Source organism: Papilio machaon, chromosome 19 (genome assembly GCF_912999745.1).
Source record: "Papilio machaon chromosome 19, ilPapMach1.1, whole genome shotgun sequence".
NCBI lineage: Eukaryota > Metazoa > Arthropoda > Insecta > Lepidoptera > Papilionidae > Papilio > Papilio machaon.
In genome coordinates, this window is record NC_060004.1 from 169,755 (window position 1) to 192,300 (window position 22,546).

The window sequence follows — 22,546 nt, forward strand, 5'->3', positions numbered from 1 at the left end:
AGTTACAATTGAAATTTAAATCAAAATAGAAGCAAGAATTTCAAGATAATTGGCAATTAATAATTTGCAAATTAAAATTACAGTATATTTCTTATATTAATTTAAAATAATAGATATGAACCTTTTTTTACAGCAGACCATATTTATATAGGAAGCGATTACCTTAATTATGTGTTGATCAAGACTTGACTGCCCCGACCTTGTGTTGTGTAAAGTCCACTTGATCTAATTATATAATACAACAAAAGGATGTTTCATATATTTCTAGAATTAGGTATATACAAAGTTTCCTTTAAATTATGTTCATTTAAATTATGAGAACATTAGCAACACTTACTATTTACTGTTGGATGAAGATTTTACAGGCTGAATATGGCAGGTTAATTTTACAGGCTGAATATGGCAGGTTAGTATTACAGGCTGAATATGGCAGGTTAATTTTACAGGCTGAATATGGCAGGTTAATATTACAGGCTGAATATGGCAGGTTAATTTTACAGGCTGAATATGGCAGGTTAATTTTACAGGCTGAATATGTCAGGTTAATCTTTTCGCAACGTCTCGATTTCTTTGTTGGAACTTTTACCTACAACAAAGTAGCTATGCACTTTCACATAATAAACAAGAACATCTATAAAGTGATAAGCAAGATATCTCACTGGCTTGCTTCATCAACCTACGTCTAACTCGAGGACAGGTAGATTATAGGCAATACCTAATTTAGAAATTCGTATATTTTGATAATTTTGACTATCACTTAATCTAAATTGTATATTCTTCGTTGTAAATAAAACTTTTTCATTTAAGTACAAAACTTACATAAGACTAGTGGTGACATCTTGTGACGGGAGTGTACACTTGTAAAATGGAGACGAGCAAGCAGGTCGCTGGACATGACCACGGTTGCCGTCAAATGAAGAATATGTTGTTTACTATATATTAGGTACTACTACGGTTCTACTACTATAGTAGAAAAATACAAATAGATGTAGAGGTGAGGTAGTATAGCATCTCACTCGTTACAACACACAAAACACACAAGTATATCTTTAAAGTCTGTTTTTCTGAGGTCTTGCAAAGTCATGTTATTCGTGTCAGTTCTGATGTTGACTAACATCTCGCATTGGCCCATTCCACAAAGGAAGAGCCATAACCAATTATTGATTATCTGGGAAAGCTTTATCTCTACGTTTTGAGACTCAAGTAACTCTTCGTCCAATAGTTAAGGTAGCACAAACTATTAAGTTATGTTATAAATAATAACCATCAAGTTTTAGGTGAGTTTACAAGTGTACAAGGTCAATGGAACGAATCAGTTTTAAACGAAACTGCGGCACGAATATAATTTTCATTAATATCAGAAAATACTTTAACTGATCAAATTATACTAGATAGATTATATTTTTAATTAGTCGAGCAATTAGCACTTTAAGTTTAATTTAAAGCTACGTTAAATTTGTTGCAACGTCAGCCTCTGCTGTCATGTACTTGTACATGTACTTTATATATTTCTAGAATATTAGTAAATAGTATTTGTGTCAAAAATAAACATACTATCATACTAAGTATTATATTATGTTAAAATATTGAACATCGTTTGTGTTGCTAAATTTCTCGATGATGACCGATTTCTCTCTAATGAGATGAAATCAACAAGGTCGAACACTTCTGAGTCACTTACGTTTACTTCCCAAAGTTCCTGTCTTACCAATACTGACCCTGACCAATTAGGTGTGTTATTGACACTAAATTACACTAATTATACAACAGATTTTATGACTTAATGCGTGCAATAACGCATACTAAATAATTACTTATAATAAAACACTGTAATACCAACTAACACGCTTATTTCTTTTTTGTTTTAAATTATGCTAATTACAAATTATTTCAATTCAACGTTATGATGTTATAGTTTTATTTACTATATTACAAGATTTAAAAAATGATAGGCCACAATGTAAATAAGTTGGACAGAAATACAGATATGTTTATTTTTTATTTCTAGGTCTGTTCCTGTTCCTCATGCTAGGATTCTTCTCGCTTGGAGCGGCTTGTTTCATATTGTTTCTGCGACCTTACGACTTCTTTTTCAGTCAGGTGACCAATCATTACGTTTCTAATTGTTTATAAGATCTAGCCACTAAAATGACAATGTAACTTGAAACAAGGATATAAGGTGGGGTTCCACTGTTGTGACACTTGTATCAAAACATATCGCTATCAAGCTCCATCTCGTGGAAAATACAGAGACCACACTAAGCTTCTATTTAATTATAATAAATGTGTTGCCACAGTGGAAACTCACCACAATAATTATTAAGAACATAATATACATAACAATTTATTCAATATGCGAATCTAAGATGTTATTATATTAATAAATTTAATTAAATATGCAGATAGTATCTATTTTGTAACTAATTAACATGTTATTGTGAATTTTACAAGGAGATCAAATCCAGTTGTATCAGTAAATGCTATATTTAATTGAGATACTTGCGAAAAAAGGAAGTTTTATAAAAATAATACATTGTTACAAAAAACATATTTTTGTTGCTTTGCAAATGGTTCTTGGTTTTTAATAATACAATGTTGCAAACGCACGAGCAACTACCAAGAATCGTTGAAATAAAGAAATCTGAAATCTTGGGAAGGTGCAAATGTGTTGCCAAAAGAACCCGAGAAATATCAAAGTTTAATTTGTGTCGTAGAAAGCGATCCTGGAGGATGGCGGAGAGATCTTCGAGATGTGGCGCAAGCCCGAGGTGAAGCTGTATTGCCGAGTGTACCTGTTCAACGTGACCAATGCGGAGGAGTACATGGCGGGCAAGCATCACAAGCTCAAGCTGCAGGAGGTCGGCCCCTACGTCTACAGGTACCTACAAATTTTATTTCTCTTTATTTGTTTTAATTTATTAGGTATTTTGTGTTCTTCGTCGTCTTCATTTTCATAATATCAATAATTACGCACTAAATATGTAAAATAAATAATGGAGGAAAATGTGGTATTTATGTAAAACTAGCTTTTACCCGCGACTCCGTCCGCGCGGAATAAAAAATAGAAAACGGGGTAAAAATTAACCTATGTCCGTTTCCTGGTTCTAAGCTACCTGACCACCAATTTTCAGTGAAATCGATTCAGCCGTTCTTGAGTTATAAATAGTGTAACTAACACGACTTTATTTTATATATATAGATGAAATAAACTTAATGTTACACAACATAACTGTTTAATTACAATTAGGATAAACTCTGACGTAAGTGCAATAATAATACGTCTTATAGATAGTTGTAAAACAGTGTAGTTTTGTTGATAGCGTTATTTAATGTGTTTTATAGCTTCACCGGGAATGTAAAAACTTTCATTGTAATGCAGAAAAACATGGGCCGATGTAATTCCTTTGCGCATATTAGTAAGTGATGTAAAGAAGGCGATTGGAGCGCTTCTGGCCAAGATTTTTGTATTCATGCTATAAATTAAAATTTGACTTCTGCATTAAATATTTCTATATAATATTTAAGAGAGCGTCTGGAACACGAGGTGCTTCAGTTCAATGAGAACGGCACGCTGTCCGCCATCCCGCGACACCCCCTGGCCTGGGAGGAGGAGCTGTCTGAGGGCAACAGGGAGGACGACATCGTCTACATGCCGCACATCGCACTACTGGTACTTATTATTAGTATACTTATTATTTAGTTATATAAATGTGAAATATTTCAGTTTGAAACAATTTCACAGATTAGGAGGTTACATAATCTCATTCTATTCCATGTGTTCCTTTTTCAACGCTTGTTATGTGGTTACAAGATGGTACTAAATAATTCACTTTATTCTTTTCACTCTACTTATATATTTTAGTTAAATCCAACGATGTTTTTAAGACAAAACTAGTTTGTTTTTTCTTGATATATACTTAACTGGTTCAAAGTAAAAAATAACTACTAAATAAGTATGTTTAATTTCTGACGTAGTTAGTTCTATTGCCACCAACCGGAAGGTTCGAGACTTTAACACATTTTACCTTCGCAAGTTCTGCTTTTGTAATGACTTAATAGGAATTACGCCACCTAGCTACCGACAGTGAAGACTTGCAACATACAAACAACACCCATAATAAAATACAATTTGTATTGTCAAATAAACATTACAAAATACTCATTACTAGAACACTAATTAATAACAACTTGTGAAAGAAAAAATAAAAATAAATACTTGTTTCACAGTGTTAGCTACTACATAACTAAGTATTTACCAAATAAGAAAGGAAAATTCCTTCTCTAAACAAACTTTGTAATATATTTTAATATTACATTCATATCCTAAAGTTGCAACACTAGCAATTAAGGGCAGTTTCCAATTAAAAGGTGAAGGAAAGTTTGAAAAGACCTATGTTGAAAACATAGTGAGTGATAAAATTTTTTTCTTCCTAACACTAAATTCTAATATGACATTTTTGTAACAAAATTGCAGAGTATAGCGAACGTGGTGTCGAAGCAGAGTTTCGTGACGCGCTTCGGACTCAACAACCTGATATCTCTGACCAACACGCGGCCGCTCGCGCGCATGACGGCGCGGGAGTTCATGATGGGCTACAGCTCCGAGCTGATGACCCTCGGCAACACCTTCATGCCCGGCTGGATATACTTCGACAAACTGGGCCTCATCGATCGGGTGAGTCGATATTGGCTTACTTATACAACAGGCAACCTAATAAGTAGGTGCTTACAAAAAAATGTATATATCATTTATCATCAACGTGGGATAGAAAACAAAAAAAAAGTAATAATATTTATTATTTATATAATTATATATTACTTCAATAATTCTTAATAATTACACCTAAGGTTAATCCACTCTTTAGTGTTGAGATAGCTGGTGTATAGCCCACCTTTTATATGGTAGCGGTCTTTTATAAAATTTGCGTTTGCTCCGTGTAAAATGACACCTTTGTGATCGACCACCAGATGTATGACTTCGACGGTGACTACGAGACGATCTTCACGGGCACCGATGACGTCACCAACTCCGGTTTGATCGACACTTACCGCGGCTCGACGCAGCTCCCGCAGTGGGAGGGCCGACATTGCTCCAACGTTCAGTTCGCCTCCGACGGCACCAAGTTCAAGAGCGGCGTCGGCACCAACCAGTCCATACTCTTCTACAGGAAGAGTCTCTGCAGGGCCGCGCCACTGGTACGCAACAAGTACTCCACCTCTTTCAGCGATAGAAGAATCTTCCATCAGTTACTTGCTATGTTTTTGTCATTTTGTACTTTACCGGAGCGAAGAGCTTCAAACAATAATTGTAAATTTTACCAACTCAGTTGCGAAAGTGTAATGAAGAAGTTGCTAAGTTTAAATTTATAGGAATTTAAACATAAGATAATTGTTTGCAGATCCCCGTCGCCGAAGGTACAAAGGGCGGTCTCAAAGGCTACATGTACACGTTCCCCGAACACATGCTGGACAACGGCAAGAACATCAAGGAGAACAAATGTTTCTGCAGAAAAGGTAAATAAATAACCGTTTCATAGAACTCGAGAACTTGTGACTTATGACTCTGTTTAGGTATAAAACAACATTACCAGTTTTATTCTAATTCTCATTTTGTTAGTAAAAAAATTAACTGAACTTTTGCATCTTCGCAGGTAAATGTCTGCCGGAGGGTCTGATCGACGTGACGGACTGTTACTACGGCTTCCCCATCGCTCTCTCCTACCCCCACTTCTACAAGGGAGATGACATCCTCTTCAGCAAAGTGGAGGGCCTCAAGCCTAATAAGGAGGACCATGAAACCAGGTGTGTGTGTGTTTGTGTGTGTATTTGATAGTTATATGACAGTAAACGTCAATATTTTTCACGAAGACAATGAAAATGTGCTTGTTTGTGGTTAGTGTATTTGTTACATGCACACTTTTATCTAACGAAATATAATAATTTTCTTTGTTACTTTTTTTTCAAACTTACTCTTTGTTCATAATGAATCCGTTATCCAAAGTCCACTTCATGTTCAGGTTTTGGATTCAGCCGGACTCCGGTCTTCCTCTGGACGTGAGCTCCAAGTTCCAGATCAACATGGCGCTCGACGACATATCCATGATCACCAACACCGAGGGGTTCTCCAACATGTACCTGCCCATGCTCTGGTTTGATATCGTCAGTATTAGCATATATTTTAAAATGTATTACACATCGTGACTTATTTCAATTATTGATATATATTTTTGTGAATTTCAGAGAATGTTCAGTTTAACGCCCTCGTTGGAGCAAAGGTTCAACTTGTACCTCAACGTGCTGCCGATCGTGGAGAAGTGCGCGATGTACTTCTGCTTCATCATCGGCGCCGCTCTCATCCTCATCACCACCTACATTCTCACCTTCAAGATCATGTTCAAGAATTACAACAACAATCGTAACAGAAAATGTAACTTCAATTTCAAAACAAACCTTTGGTTCAATCAGGAGAAAACGAATAACAAAAAGGCACGCGGAGATTCAGTTTACGCTCCCTGTGAGATACCTCTCAATGATACGGAGTCCGACAATTCCGATCCGCAACTCGACGATAAAAAGCAGAGTTTCATCAAAACCCACGGCGACAAGATCAAGGAGCTCGGCAACAAACTGTCGGGTAAAGTTCACGACTCCGTCGGAAACGTTAAAGGTACGATCAAAGATGAACTTTCTCAAGTGAAGAAAGCGATAAACGAACGGAAAAGTTCTCTCATAAGTCCGGAGGCTGAGAGGAGCGACTCCGGAGAAGAAAACTACTCGCATTACAAACCTGTCAATCAAAGCGACAGCGACGAGGATTGCAAGTACTTGGAGGTGGTCGACGACGGCTGCGAGTTTGATGACTTCTCCCGCGACACGCGCACAGCTTCCGCGCACAATAATCAACTTTATATAAACATCGGATAATTTATATAACAAAATATAAAATGTTTCCAGTTCCAGATTGTTGTTGAAAGTGAATAGTTCAGATTCTTCTTTTACTGTTTGTACAACTTTAGCATTTACTACGATTTAACCAAATATAGTTTCTGCGTTTGCTTCGAAGTAGTCAAATATATGTCCGAGTGAAAATATGGCATCCAATCGTCAGATTTATTGAAGGGCAAAGTGTATGGAGTGAGTGAATGATCGACTAAATATTTTCATGTGTTGTTTGTAATCGTACGATGAACTCCTCCGCGGACGATTTGGTGAATTAAATATTTGGTTTTACAAATATTACGAAGCGTAATATTTATTATATTAGTTTTAACATCAGTTAGAGATGCCGGCGCCGATCTTGTCGCAGTCATTTCAACTGAGACCGATATCTACCTGATATAGTTTTAGTGGTTTATTTTAGATAGAATATCCGTAATGTAGATAAATATCTCTCTCGATAAGTATTAAGAGTAAGACTTTGGTCAGTTGTTTCACATTACGAGATAAGAGGGTTACAAAGGTAAGGTAAGCGACATGACGACTGTGATTTAGTAATTCTTCTATCTGTGTGTTATCTGAGAGTGAGCAGTTCTACAGAGAGCAGAGAATCAGTAGAACATAGTAACAATAGCGTGATAGGATTATATTCAGCAGTGGACTTGAAAAAAATGCTTTGAAAATGTCTAAATTTAGAAATATTTGTATTCCATTCAATAAATCTTAACGTCGTTAGTAGATGACATACGCAAGTGATAGTAACATTCCTTATGTTTTAATATTTATATATACATAATAATAATGAACGGTTTGTCTGAGAATTTGTTAATTTAGAATAAAATTTTAAACATTCCCTTTTCGTCCGTTTATGTTCTTTTCTTTAGGACAAATAATTTCTTTAAAAAAATTCGTTGTAGATAAAATGTGATCATTAACTTAATTAATACTCAAATGAATTAAATGTATTTAAAAAAATGAATCAATGTAATTAGACATGTATTTTTATATCTCAAGACATTCAATGGCCGCATTACTTGCCTTTACATGTCAACTCTACGTCGACTGTTGCTATTACTTATTTATAACTTAAATAAGTTGTCGATGTAAATGCTCAACTAATTCCTGTGTGATATACATATACATGTGTTGTAAAATACTTTAGTTGATAATTATCTATATGTGGTAAAAATAGTTAGAGAAAATATGTATGGTACTCGGTATAATGTGGACTTAGTTTGTTCCAAGCGTACCGTAATGTTTCATAATTAAAGAATTGAAAAACTTAGATTTTGTTTTATTACATGTTAAAGAAATTCATCAACGTCAATATATTATGTAATAAAAGGAGTGAAATTTTAGTAAAAAGTGGCAAATAAATTGCGCTAAAAACAGCTCGGTAAATTCACTTGTTAGGAAATTATTCAGATTATATGATAGATAACAAAGTAATTATTAAATATTTTACTATTTAAAGATAAGAAACATTAGATATTATCAGTTAAATATGAAAGTATAAAGTGAATGCAGCAGATCTTGAACGAAGGCTGTGTGCAGCAGCCGCCACAAGATAAGTCCATAGAACAAGCACTTCACCACGATGTCCAGGATGAGGATCCTGTAACAAAACAAATACACATACATGGTGAATACTTGTAACAAACATCTGTACAACATTCACATTTTTAATAATAGTAAAAAGTAAGATTATAATTCCCTCACTGATCAGTATAAACCTTCCATCAATCTAACACGAGTAGCTTGCCTAAACTTTGTGATCACTGTCTCTATACGATCCTAGTTTCGATCCAACGCCGAATTAAGAGATTTTTAAAATCTGTAGATGGCGGCCATTTCGATACTTAGCTTAATAAATTCGGTTATTTCTTGATAACTGGAATTTACGAGTTTTAGCGTGCATTTTGTTTATAGTTAAGGGAGTGGATTGAACAAGTTGTACCTCTGATAATGTGCTTTGGCCTTCGGCAGATCTTCATCCTTCTCTTTAAGCAGATACTTCCTACCACCCATGCAGCTGTGTTTAAAGAACTCTACTTTATCGATGCCCTCCAACTCGTAGTAGAAGTCTTCCTTATCTGCTTCCTTCAGGCTACTCCGCAATTTTACAAAGTTATTGTTGCTGAACGTCCATTGCTGCGTTATGTAGTAACGAAGTGCAATGTTAGCTATGTAGATACGGCGTTGGATTTTAACTAACCTGAAATTTTATTATTGAAACAAATCAGAAAGTTATAAAGTTGCATAATAAAGAACTCACGTAAAGATACAAAGTAGTATTGTACACAAGTGATGATAATCTAGTCATTAAAATATTTATACTCGTATATTATAATACTCACATAGGCTGCTTCCCCGCAATCCTTAAAATGAAATCAATGAAAAGCGCAGGCAGCAGGTGTACGAGTAGCACCTTGATGTAGTAGACAGTTTTGTATGTGGTGATGGAGCCGCCGGCCGGCCACAGCGCATCGTTGAGAGGCATGTCGACCACCACCTTGCGGCCCAGATCGATCAGCGCGCCGATTGTGATTTTGTTGAGGTCACCCGCGCAGCAGTTGTACACCGGGATGTCATCCGATGGATCCAACCTTGGACACAATTCGACATATTTTTTATAAAACACGAAGACTACAAAACAATTGTTTATCGACAGCCTTGACCACAGATTAGAGGAACTATGGTTTTTGGTCCTTAAGGAAACTCTCATTTCTTCTAGAATCTTACATTGTAATTGCTTGAAGTGTACGTAGCTCTTACTCTAAAATTGTGAACGTTACCTTTTGTTTAAATATTTAATGGACATGGACATGTATTTAACAATGTAGTGTAGATAACTTACGGTTTGGTACCCCTGGCCCACGCAGCAGCTATGAAGGCCTTTATCGCTACGTCAACGGGCATGTAATCAGACACCAAGTCGGGATCCGAGTACACACTACGCAGTATTCCTGGAATTGATGATAATACGTAACGAACTAAGTGGTCCCTCAAGAGAAGTAGTTACATTTATATTTAATTTCAACCTAAGACATAAGCTCGTAAACAAACAAACGTCATTTAAGAAGTTTAGCCTAAAATGGTAGTTGTTTACAAACATTTCTCTACTTCATATAAATACTTCATCGTGTCCTCACCTTTTCCGCTAGCGACAAAAATCCCGACCGGACCATTAAAGTTCTCGATCCAGCCCGGCATCGGTTCTCGGTGGCTTGATATTACTGAGGAAAAAAATAAAACTCCAGTATCACATTAATATAAATAAAATCATGCATAAATATTTTGTTTCCAGTAAAGCTATTAACACAATTTGTTGTGAGACAATTTTCCTGTAAAGTTTGAATGTAGTAACAGTTACCTATAGAGGGTCGCATGATGACGGCGGGCAGGTGTCCTCTCTGCTCGTAAACCACGTGCTCGGCCAGCTGTTTTGTGAAAGTGTACGTGTTGGGCAGCTCCCCGAGATATCTGCGAATATTACAACAACACCTTTATCTAGATTCCGATGTATCTTTTCTTATCTAATTTTATAATAATCAAATACTTAATTAAATAGCCACACCTACCAGTACCTACCAAATCCTATAATCAGACAGTTTGGCCGAGGGTTGTAATATTTTCTAGAACTGTCTATCTATAATCAACATATAAAACAAACAAACATATTCTTTGGATCCCAATTTAAAATAAAGAAGGCGACTACAACACTAACTTGGGTGTGAGAACCTTCAGTGTGTAGTGGTCGGTCTCCTCGCAGACTTGCAGGGTGTCGCGCCAGTCAGCCAGCGGCGGGTACACCACCTCCTCTATAGGGTCGCGGTTGGTGTTCGCGTACGATGTGGATACGTGCAACAACACCTAAAAATACAGATCGACCACCGTTATCCAAGATGTTAGAAAAGAGGAGAGACTAGTTGAGTGTAGCAATACTATAAAATGTGTCCTTTACAAAAAAGTGTACACTATTAACAGATTCTTGGTTCATTAACTATGACAAATGTAAAATCAGTCGTATGACAAATGTAGAGTCGTTACCTCTAAAAACCTGACTTCCTTTGCCAGTTCCACGACTTCTCTCGTGCCTCGAAGATTTAAACGCGCCGCAACTTCCAGGGGGTCATCAAATCTGGGCAAGCGTTTAATTCATTGAATTGCTTAAATTTAATGTTTTATTGGTATGCAAATTGAAAGCTCACCTTACGCTAGCTGCAACGTGGAATATTATATTAACGCGATTCACCAGTAGAGCTCTATCTTCTACAGATAAACCTAAAATAATAACTTTAGTTCATTCCAAAGATAAAGTATGAAAATGTTGACTATCAGTTTTTTTTGGTTTTAGACAATTTCAAATTATTTATGCAACACAAGTCTTATAATTTAAAATAGATGATTCGCACAAGGTTAACTAAATCCGGTTTGCGTTACAAAATTTGAAAACGAATAATAATATGCAAATTATTGCCGTATACGAAGTCCAGTGACCCGATTTAATTATGATAAAAATGATAATTACTCCTAATAAATACACTCTAACTAAATTAACATTGTCACAGGGAAATTTGGTCAAAGGTTAACATTTGCCTTGTTAATTATATGTACGAGTGTTGACGTCTGAAGTTGTTTAAAACATACCTAATCCTATTTCACTGGCATCGCCGGAGACAGCGAACACTTTGGACTCGTATAAGCCGGGCCTCTCCTGTCTCAGACGATCGAAACACTGAAATTAAATTGAAAAAATTAAGTGAAAATTTTAACGTAGTAACCAGTATCGTTTAATTGTTTCTTAACTTGATACCTTTAATGTAGAAATGCCACACTGAAATTACACTAAGGGAGTGTATATGTTACCATCAAATGACTAATTGCCGCAGCCAAATGTTATATTTAACTGGTTTTCTATGTTACTATATATTGTACAGAGCTTTATAACAAAAAAATATGTACTGTGTTTGACTATCCGTTGATATCTGAGACCAAAATCTCTGTAGGTATAATATCGTCATCCCTGTCTTGTCGTCCCTATCTCTGACAAAACAGAGATAATAATATATTTTAAACGGGGATTTTGGCATCAGAAACCCACGATAAGGTGTAGGTGTAGGAATAGCCTAAGTTAACTGACAGGCGATGAGTAGATTTCTTGCAGCCTGTCCTCTGACTTGACGTTTTTCTTGGTCCTGAGCAGCAGGTAGATCCTGTCCAGTTCCGAGCAGGAGTACAGCAATTTCTCTACCAGCACCTTACCCATGAAGCCTGCAGACACCACATCACAAAATAAACATCGCACAGAAATGTAGTACATTATGTTTCTCGCATTGTAATCAACTCGGGACATTTAAAAAAACTTTTACGTTTAATTTCTTTTTTAAGTCCTTTCTTTCTTTCTACTCTATAAGCTCCTTCTTGTCCTATTTAATTATCAAGTGTAACCACTGGGACAGATTTACATTTCAAGGGACAATTTTCAGTGGTTTCCACTTAAACGATAAGTAAATAGTTTCTACTTTCCTTGCAGTCTAATTGGTTCAGTTGGTCATAGTCTGTTGATTGTGTTAGTTGGTGTACATTTAGAAGTAAAGACTGACCAGAGCCTCCGGTAATGAAGAGCGTCTTCCCCTTATAGTATTCGGGGATCTGCGGCACCGCGCTCAAGTCCCGGTCCTCCAGGAAACCCATCGTACTCTGCAAAATATTCGAGACATACGCATTTCTTACAAAATTCACCTTTACAGCCATAAATTTTACTCCTTACCACCCACTTGAACGTAAAAAAAGGTTCCAAATAATTATTAAGGCTAAAGTGAGACATTTTTCATAAGAGACGCGTTCGATGTAAAAACCGACTAGTTACGAGCCCGTCGGCCTGAATGTGAGTGGGTCTGGAAAAGGTTCGAAGTTACGATCCATCTTATTGAACAATAATGTTTTTAACATACCTGTTTTAAAATATTTTCCCTGTTAATATAATAAAAAGAATATCAATAGCACAATAATGTAGAGCAGACCAGTGACGAGCTCTGTTGAAATGTAACTGAAGCCAGCGGCGTCAGCACGCGTCGGCGGTGGCGGTGGCGGCAGCGTTGTGCTGACCCATTGTTTACTGCTTTAAGGCGAATACAGCTATCATGAATTACTAATTACTGTTATATTCTATTATCGCTGACTATAATTAGCGTATCCTATGCTGTATGTTGTTACATACGGTGGAATTGCAATATCTACTTGTTTTTTATCGTGTATGCATATAGTTATGAATATCTGTTAAAATGTTTTTTATGTTACATGCACAAATGTTTAGATAGGATGGATGGATATTTCTTTGAAGGTATCCTCAGAATGGCTCTACGGATCTTGATAAAATTTGGCTTAGATGTAGAACATAGTCTGAAAGAATTCAAAGCCCACTTGTTATTTTTTTAATTGCTGCGCGGACAGTTTATTGATATTACTTGTACCATTACTAACTTCTAAGCTTGTGCTAGGATGTGGTTAACAACAGTAGTAATATGTCGAAATTCAAACCTACGACCTCATATATTATTTATTTTAGTTTTAATATATATATGTATATGACATATGTTAAATTAAGTTTGTAGTTAAAAGCAAAACAATCGTTTTAAGTTATAAGTCTTCGCCTTAACATTTAATGTGCAATTAAAAATTACACTAAGTACAAAAGAAGTGTTTATTGCCGCTCCTTTAGTAAGTCCGTAAGGTCACTGAGGTGATTACATCTACATGACTTACTTATAATTAAACAAAAATATGAACATATTTAAACGAACGTTTAATATAATTATAACACAAAAGCGAATGTTTTGTATTTCTTCCCGACAGTTCCAAGATCAAGTTAAACTTTAATTAATAATTAAGTTTAACTCATGATAATCTAACTTAGTATAAATGAGAATGTTTAAATGGTCGAATTGATACAAGAAGGTTTGTCATATCTCGTAGAACTAAGTCTGGAAGAACACATAGGCCACTAATTAAGCTTTTTTTAATTCCGCACAGACGGTGTCGCGGGCAACCGCTAGTTATTCATATTTATACTAGTAGTCCATCCAAAGGTAACATAGTTGTTTGTTATGTGTTGTTGTTGTTGATAATATGTGTAATTGTATTTATAAGTTACCGTTTCTTTATTCATATTTATACCATGGTTTCTACAACTGACTGGATACTGAACACGTTGTATAAAACGGTCTTTGCATTTTTGAAACGCGTGAAAATTTTACTCATGTCTTCAATGAGTAAAATTTTCACGCGTTTCAAAAGTGCAAAGACCTTTTTATACAACGTGTTCATTTATTATATAAACATAATTTAAACTTAGAATAACTACTTAATTTCTTTAATATTTTAATTTTATTTACTGTCATTATTGTCTGTTTGTTTTTAATTATATTGAAAAAAAAATTTTATAATTTTAAATATATTTTTCCGTAATCTCCATGTAATTGACTGACTTCTAAAGTGACTTTAATACATTTTGTCATGTAATGTCACAGTGATTTTAATGTCCTTTTTTATAAATTTATACGTATTTAGTATTAGTGTTTTTACTAAATCTTTGGTATTTCTATTTTAATGTTCATTATAATTTTGATAATATAAACTAGTTCAAAATTATGGCAAAGAAAGACAAGAAAAAAGTAAGTAACATGAAACTTTGAGGTTAATCTCATTGTTGAACTGAATTATTATATAAAATAATTCTGGTGTATTCAATTATTATTTAGATATAAATAACAAAACTCCCTACGAATATAGTTAATTTTAGAATTAAAATGTAGTTACGAGCATAAAGTAAGAACTGAATTAATAAACATCTATTTCCACTTAAATTTCGTGCAGACAGTTGCGAAAGGTGAAATGGGCGTGTTAGGGCGACATACATATCTTACTAATATTATAAATGCGAAAGTTGACATGGATGGATGGATGTTATTACACATCTCCTGAATCCAGAATTGATAAACAACCGAATACGGATACCGATACAGAACATAGTCTGGCAGAACACATCATCTACTAAGTACGAGTAAGTCGTTAGTTTTTGATCCGCACAAACGGAGACGCGGGCGATAGCTATTTCTTTATGTTGATATCAGTGACATTAATAATTTCCCCAAACAGGTGTTACGTTCAAAGTATACAAAATGTATGTATATTATCATTAAAATATTTTTCTTTTATTACTTTTCAGAATGAACGACCAGAACCCCCAGGTAATTGTGTTAAGCCAATATAATCTATCCTCTGGTATTTATTGTCTCTTTTATCTATGTAAAGAGTTTAGAGTTCAAAGACAGATTTCAATCATGTATTTAGACCACTTAAATAAGTAGAATGGGTTGAGTTCGTGTACTTTTTATACACACAAGTAGCAAAGGCGTTTTCAACGAGTTTATACAATGTCATAAATATTTACACTTTAAAATACGTCAAATAATAATAAAATTAAAGGTTATTTTTGTAATGTCTCACAATTAGACAATAGATTTGGTATCCTCTTTGACATTGTCCATTGTTACTACAGAAAAATAATGAACGGTTCGAGCGAAAAAGTTGCTTGCTACAACCTTATACGTAAGTTAGGGAAAATTGTAGTAAGGTCCCTTTACTTTAATATATCTCCCTTTTCTCTTATTTAACGTCTCTATTTCATTTGTATTAAACAGCTGATATTATTTTATTTGAAGTATAAATCTTTTGTTATTGAAATAATTGAACTCTTTTATATAACAATGAAAGAACCTCGTTCAACACAATCTACTATGACATGATGGATCTTAATTTAGTATTCATAAATTCGGTTCACCAATTTTATTGGAGACGTAAAATAAAAGACAAACGATGACATAAAGACCAAGTTGAAGGTGATTTTGTCGAATATACTCGTTATACGATCACAATACACAGTAGATATCATATAAATTAATTCAGCACACAAAAAACCAACAGATATTACTCGAACTCCGCTTCAAAATAGAACACAATTTGCCAATCTAACAAGAAAAATAAAATTAATGAGGATTCAAACAAAAAAATCATCCATTCCCGATACTTTTTTTCAGGCATTTGTTTAAATGGCAGTGACGTTATCACATTTTTCATGTATACAGAGGCGGAGGTGCTGGAGGAGACGCTGGTGGCCGCCACGGACCTGGAGCAGCCGCCGGAGGAGGTGCAGTACACCGACACCTCATACACCAGCGCTTCCTTCGAGTCCCTGCCTCCGCCCGTCGAAGGTCGTTGCCATTATTTTTAGATTTCTAAATAGAGCTGTCTTAATGAAATTATTGAAGATACAAAACAGTATTTTAATAACAGAAAATCAAACTGGTATCAAAATAGATCGGTAGATCTACTTGCCTTATTTACTTAATAATATAGGTATGGTAAACAAAATATAGCTAGGATGTGGTAAATAAACATAGAAAGAAAACTTCCGTCACGCGTTATGTTTGATCAATGCTGGAGTTGCGAAGACAACGGACGCTCCCTCTCTATACAGTCTAATAAAGTGTAATAAAAATTCCCTCAAGTCCATACTTAAGTAAATTTATTAGATAAGTGGTAAAGTGGGTGGTGGAGGTTACGAATCGGAGGAAGATAACCTACGAGTATATATATATAAAACAAATTTGTGTATTTCAGAAATCAAACCGAAGAAAAAGAAGGGCAAAAAGGAGAAGGTAGAGGAGGTAATAATTTTGTCATTCCGTCGCCAGGAATAATATCAAATTCCCCGTTAGGTTTTAAATACCTTTGCCCAAATCTATGAACAATAATAACTAACTCTCATGAAACATACCCAAACAAAAATCTCACGAATATTATTTTTTTGTGTTGAAAAAGAAATTCTATAGACCATCCCCTAGCTGTATAATTTAACGTGTTGCATCATGTTTGCTAGGTGGTGGTGGCTAAGAAAACTACGTCATCATTCGATTGGTCCGACGAGTCCATAGCCGACGGTAAGCTCCTGACATTATTGTAAGGAACAAGTAGCTTGGTATGGTATGAGAGCTTGCTTCATGTAGTGTCACAGTCGACACCCGGGAATGACTGCGAAAACCAAGAGCTGCATTAAGATTTCTATCTTTGTGACAAAATCTTAAGAACCTAAGAAGAGCAAGGGAGAAACTAAAAGTTATTTATGCCCTAGTTTACTCCTAATAAAATCGATCTGATTCTGGATGAGAAGTAAGTCTGAGACATTAAGAGGGTACAGCACGAACCATTTATTAGGAAATTATTTATCAGTACTAATATTCCCAATCAACTTATTATAGAGGAACCGCACGTAGAAGAAGAGGAAGATCAATCGAAATTAAAGAAAAAAGGAAAGAAAGGGAAGAAAGACAAGAAAAAAGAGGAAATACCAGAATTTGAAAAGGTAAGAAATTGTAAATGCAATGGTACCAGAGTTCTTCGTCTTTTAATTAGTCCAAAATGACGTCCCTAATCTCTCATACTTTTATTATCGGTTTCTTAAATTTATAACCTAAAGTACATATGTTTGGTGCATGGAATACACCAGATAAAGTCAAAACTCACGCAAACTTCTTGTTTTAGTATAATCGCCTAACAGTCTCATAAAGAATCCCTCTGACATGAAACCATAAAAACTTTTTACATCGATCTAAAATATGTATGAAACATATTTTATAGCTTTTTGTTATTCAACGTATTCCCTTGTAGAGTTCATTGTTCGACACCGCACCAAGTCCGCCGCACGGACAGGCCACTGTACCGATAATATAGTCCAAATAGGTAACGAAGCATTTTGTGAATAGTGCGAAAGTACAATGCATCGATTGTTCAAGAACTTTGTCTGGAATATTCATGAATATCAGTGATATTATACATAGAAATGGGCATTGTGTTGTGCTGTACTGAAACACGCTACAATTACTTTTTCATTTCGTGAAGTAGTATAGTTTAGATTTGTCACTTTTTGCCAAAAACTTGGTATAATTAACATATTAATAAGTAGTCTTGCGCTGTTAAATTACATACTTAAGTTGTTAAATATAACTTAGCCTCCAAACTGGAGGAAGATGAACAAAAAAGAGAGAGAGAACTGGCTGCTGCAGCGCATTGAGGAGTGGAGGGCCGAAAAGGAAGCGGAAAAGTTAGTTTTCTTAAGTCCCCTTCTAGTACTGTGGTAAATTATACTTGTACATTTCGCCCGAAAGTATAGTGATGCAGTGATGGTAACTAGTTTAGCAGTGTTGTTATTATTTTAAAGAAAGTAGTGCTGATTCAAAGTTGGCACTTTAAAGAAATTTATTTCCGCACCAATTTTCTGGTAGTTTGTCTTAAATCAGCCTTTTTTTATTTGACGTCCTTTGAATTTCACTACGTCATGTCGATCCAAGGAGTCTAGAAGTATTTTATTATGATGTGCACCACGCTTATTTGCTTAAATAAGCGACTATTGTTGGCAGACAAGCTATCCTCGCGGGCGCCAAGGAGAAGCGGCTGGCGGAGGCGAGGGCGCGCGCCAGCCTCATGGCCAAAGACAAAGAGCAAATGGACGTCAGGAAAGACCTGCTTCGCAAAACTATAACTTTGTTCCAAAGTAAGGCTGACACATTTACAGACTTAATAATGAAAAAGCACCGAAAAGTATAGTTTTATAATTATCTTTCAGAATTTGAACATCAGAAGCTGGAGTTCGAAAAGAGGAAAAATCTTAGAGCTGAAGTATGTACGCAACATTTGTAATTGTCCGATATTCAGTATTTTCTAACTTCTAGATGGAAGTACATTTATCATAGTATACGTCAGTATCTTTTTACTACACTCGATCTAATCAAAAACTCCAACAGATATAAACTTTCTACTTCCAACATAGTACAAATCAGCTTTTAATGTTCACACAAATAATCTCTTCGTATGAACTATAAAATCATTCTAGTAATTTTTGAACAGCATATTTGTGATATAAACAGCTTATTATTTGAAGAAAGAATGTCACGTGGTACATGTTTCCAGTGGAACCAGTACCTGCGCTGCGATGGGCTGCCAGACCCTCGCGTTGTCACACAAATGAACACCTATCTGCACCTATGGCGGCAGCAGGACATGTGCGACGACAACGACCTCGACAGACGCTGTTTAGAAGTGTTGCCGGTAATCATTACTACTGCTTCAATTGCTTAAACTGCAACATTGGTTCACACATTATACATAATTAGTTTATAGGCCATCTAGAAAAATCGTTAGGTAAATAAAGTAAGAATCACTTATAAAAAATAAAAACAGCTCACTCAATACTTTTGACAATAATAAAAGCATCAAAAACAAATTCATTACAGATGCTGGATTTGCTTGACGAAATAACGGCTGACACGAGGCAGTACACAGATTCCCAGATCCGAAATTTTAATGAGGTTAAGTTTTTTCCTACCCAAAACTCCCATGACTTTTAGTCTTAAATTATTAAGATTTTTAAAAGAAAATATGATCAACATTAAAAACTACTTTCTATATTTATACTCAGTATTATTAGGTACCCTCAGGTACGCGTAGCCCTCAGAGAGGAGCTGTCCAACGCCATCCAATTCGCTTCGTACACATTGCTGCGGGACCTGGAACACAGGTTCCAGTGGCCCTCCATCAAGCTGACTACATACGAGCGCGAGTTCAAAGGCCTCAGACTCAACTTCTGGGTCGCTGTCAGGATGCCTACGCGGAAACCTAAACCTATAGAGCCGGAACAGTAAGATAAACTAAAAATGCAATTTCTTTAAAAGTAATAAAACATTGGATTAAATAATTTCAATTTGGCCTTAGCAATGTTATAGTCCCAAAGGATAATCTTGCATTTAAATGTGCTAAAAGAAGCCAAAAGTAGAGCACTAATGGTAACCGATGTTGGATAAGCATCTAATACTAGTATGTTTTTTCATCAAAGCATTTCACTCTACGACTTTAGAGTGATTAGTCAATGATTCTTCTGCTCGCCATAACGTCATTTTGGTAACAGAGAACCAGTGGAGTTATCGTTCCCGGCCATGAAGGTGGCCATAAAGTTGCCAAAGATCATCGACGGCTCATGTGCGTGCGTTCGCGCCGCCCGCTCCCTCGTCGACCTGCTCAGCGAGCGCTCCAGGACATTTCCTTTAGCCGCTGATTTAAATAATAGGTATGAAGGTTAGTAACAGTTTCAAAAGTGCTAGTAAAATAACTTATGTAGCATACTAATTCATTCAGAACAATTAACTACCATAAACGTACCATTTACAATTCAATAGCGGTCTAACAAACGCATTAGGTTTTTCACCAATCGGTCAACTCTATGGCAGGTGTCAAGTAGCCAGTATTTAATTTTCACCTCTAACCCGTTTCTTGATAAATTTACCAGATTTGTTCACGTTCAACGTCAAAGAGCACGAATTGACGTACAAGCTGAAGGCCGAGCAGGAGGAGGTACGCACCAAGTTCTATAAGGACATCGCGGCCAAGATAAAGGAAATTGAAACATTTATAAAAAGTAACCCGTAAGCAAACTTTATTCTTTACAACTTCATGTCAAACAAAGCAAAAAACTTTAGTTTACATTCTCACTATGATCAATAGTAATATTTCAATACGAATCGTTATTAAAAATTGCCCAGAATCATATCTTGTAACCGAATAAGTCCTATGAATGGGCAAATTTACAATAGCGTTACGCTACGATAAAAAATTGTTCAAAAGTATTTTACGTCCTATTTCAGATTCTTAAAAAACGAGAAAGAGAAAGAAGAATTGGACAATTTAAACATGGCCGAGCCGCAGGGTCTGCCTGACCCCAGGTCATTTTTTATTGAACAAAACGGTGAGATTAGAAATCAGTAATAGTCATAAAACGAGTAGTAACTTTAGCATCTAAGATAAAGATATAAGTCAAAATATTCTACTACTTATTTAGAGATCTGAAAAAACATAGTTACTAAAACTGGAATCTTAAATTACATAATATTTTCACAAATTATGGAAGCACTTAACCCTGCAAAATCAAAATACAATAAACTTGTAAACATTGATAGCACATGATAGCATTCTTGCAAGTATACTAGTAGCCCTTAACTTAGGAATAAAAATTAATGCTAAATTTCCCTTAAAGAAACATATAAAATGTTTCCCAAATTTCAACGAAATCCGGTACCGGTGTATTGCCAGGTCGATAAATACACGGGGGAAAAGTAATAAAAAATTCAACTCACATACTTCACAGCATATTATTAGACACTACAAATACGAATTATACCTGCATTTTTTGTATAAGCTACCTAAATAACACGGCTATTAATTTTATTTAAAAATAGTACAAAGTCATCTGTACTTTGAGTACAAAAAACAAAGTAACTTTGATTGTTTACTTGAAATTCTAGAATATTTTAACTTTTAACCAACTTTGACAAGCTAATGTGTAAAAAAATGTGTGAAGAGTACAACGGCATGTAAGTAGTTACAGAAGTTAGCGCTACTCATCAAGATTCTAAAATTCTAAGAACTCTCTTATTAAGAACATTAAATAATTATTCAGCATAGTTTCTAAGATCTTTTACTAAGTGTCGAAAAACAGAGTTGTCGGTTACAGATTCAGGAAAAAAAATATTTATTCTTAGTTTTTGAGGTGCGAGCGAGATGGATATATTATTGATAAAACAGCGTGAGAGATAATATCTCTTTCGTATTTAAATTTTCTGCAAAATAATTAGCCGAGTTTACGAACCGTTAAACATACTACAATATGCTATACAAGTATGGTAAAAAACGAAGGTTGCCCAGATCATTAAGCTAGTACACTTAGAAGTCGTTTGAATAAAAAAATGTGCAGAAAGATGACTTATTCGTGTAGGAATTAGTGTTTAACAGTGGTTTTTTTTCAGAACTGGCTTTCACGAAATATCTGAAACAGTGTAATTATAAAACGAAGCCCGGCGAAATCAATCTGCGCAAATACAGGTACGTAAAAACGGTATTCGTAGAGTTGTCTATCATTTTGTATTATAAATACAAAGAGAACGTAAACGAGCACATCGAATATAAAATATTAGATGCTTCGATTATCGTCAATACCGTAGAACAAGGTTTAAAAAAAATTGGAAGTTGATTTCTTGACCATTCTTAAATAATTGTTTAATATTTTTCCTAAATTCGGGGAATAAGATGTAAGGCCACGTTTATAGACTAAGTATTTCTTTCTATGTGACAGGGTGTGTGGTGGTATCCTGAACGTGGATCTGTTGACCACTCCGCCGCAAGCCAAGCGCATGGCGGGAGGCATCTCTCTCACTACGCGTGAGTTGATAACACATTTTGCTATAACTACACTATGGCTTTCTTGTTAAACACCTTAGCTGCGGCAAGTAAAATCTTAAACCTTCGTCTGGTGCGGCGGCGGGCCAAAGTGTGCCCCCAATGATTTTTCCGCCAGTGCGTGGCAGGCCTTTCTCGACCCACCAGCATAAGGTTAGATTAAATCGCTATATCTTTGCGAAAACATAATATAGGTGTGTACTTTTTGGACTGTTAGAAAAACCTTGAACCCACCTTCTTTAGAGTTGATTCGCCCCGGGATCTG

The 22,546-nt window shown here is 35.5% G+C and overlaps 3 protein-coding genes across 5 annotated transcripts in view; 2 read left to right on the top strand and 1 right to left on the bottom strand.

The window, feature by feature from the left end:
* The window catches only part of LOC106716159 (scavenger receptor class B member 1-like), a 54,517-nt gene extending 46,961 nt beyond the window's left edge, over positions 1–7,556 (top strand). For all 3 annotated transcript variants that reach the window (XM_045682716.1, XM_045682717.1, XM_014509616.2), the window contains 9 exons: positions 2,009–2,100; positions 2,715–2,878; positions 3,526–3,670; positions 4,475–4,675; positions 4,969–5,196; positions 5,400–5,514; positions 5,652–5,802; positions 6,018–6,159; positions 6,241–7,556. In XM_045682716.1, coding sequence (XP_045538672.1) covers positions 2,009–2,100; positions 2,715–2,878; positions 3,526–3,670; positions 4,475–4,675; positions 4,969–5,196; positions 5,400–5,514; positions 5,652–5,802; positions 6,018–6,159; positions 6,241–6,924 — 1,922 coding nt within the window. In that variant the 3' untranslated portion in view covers positions 6,925–7,556. The remainder of the gene's footprint in view (positions 1–2,008; positions 2,101–2,714; positions 2,879–3,525; positions 3,671–4,474; positions 4,676–4,968; positions 5,197–5,399; positions 5,515–5,651; positions 5,803–6,017; positions 6,160–6,240) is intronic.
* An 830-nt stretch (positions 7,557–8,386) lies between these two features.
* LOC106716201 (putative fatty acyl-CoA reductase CG5065) lies at positions 8,387–13,043 on the bottom strand. The gene is made up of 13 exons (XM_014509674.2): positions 12,894–13,043; positions 12,543–12,639; positions 12,080–12,210; positions 11,587–11,674; positions 11,148–11,220; positions 10,987–11,077; positions 10,664–10,809; positions 10,310–10,419; positions 10,089–10,172; positions 9,794–9,902; positions 9,294–9,542; positions 8,894–9,151; positions 8,387–8,551 (listed from the first exon to the last, which is right to left on the bottom strand). The coding sequence occupies exons 2-13, from the start codon at positions 12,631–12,633 to the stop codon at positions 8,431–8,433; spliced, it is 1,551 nt and encodes a 516-aa protein (XP_014365160.2). The 5' UTR covers positions 12,634–12,639; positions 12,894–13,043; the 3' UTR covers positions 8,387–8,430.
* A 1,499-nt stretch (positions 13,044–14,542) lies between these two features.
* LOC106715642 (dynein axonemal intermediate chain 7 homolog) lies at positions 14,543–22,313 on the top strand. Its single transcript, XM_045682575.1, has 17 exons — positions 14,543–14,612; positions 15,167–15,188; positions 16,086–16,211; positions 16,621–16,667; positions 16,880–16,940; positions 17,259–17,362; positions 17,668–17,715; positions 18,009–18,100; positions 18,417–18,550; positions 18,623–18,675; positions 18,967–19,104; positions 19,494–19,693; positions 19,961–20,127; positions 20,339–20,474; positions 20,694–20,794; positions 21,852–21,927; positions 22,178–22,313. The coding sequence occupies exons 1-17, from the start codon at positions 14,589–14,591 to the stop codon at positions 22,311–22,313; spliced, it is 1,665 nt and encodes a 554-aa protein (XP_045538531.1). The 5' UTR covers positions 14,543–14,588.
* The last annotated feature ends 233 nt before the right edge of the window (positions 22,314–22,546 follow it).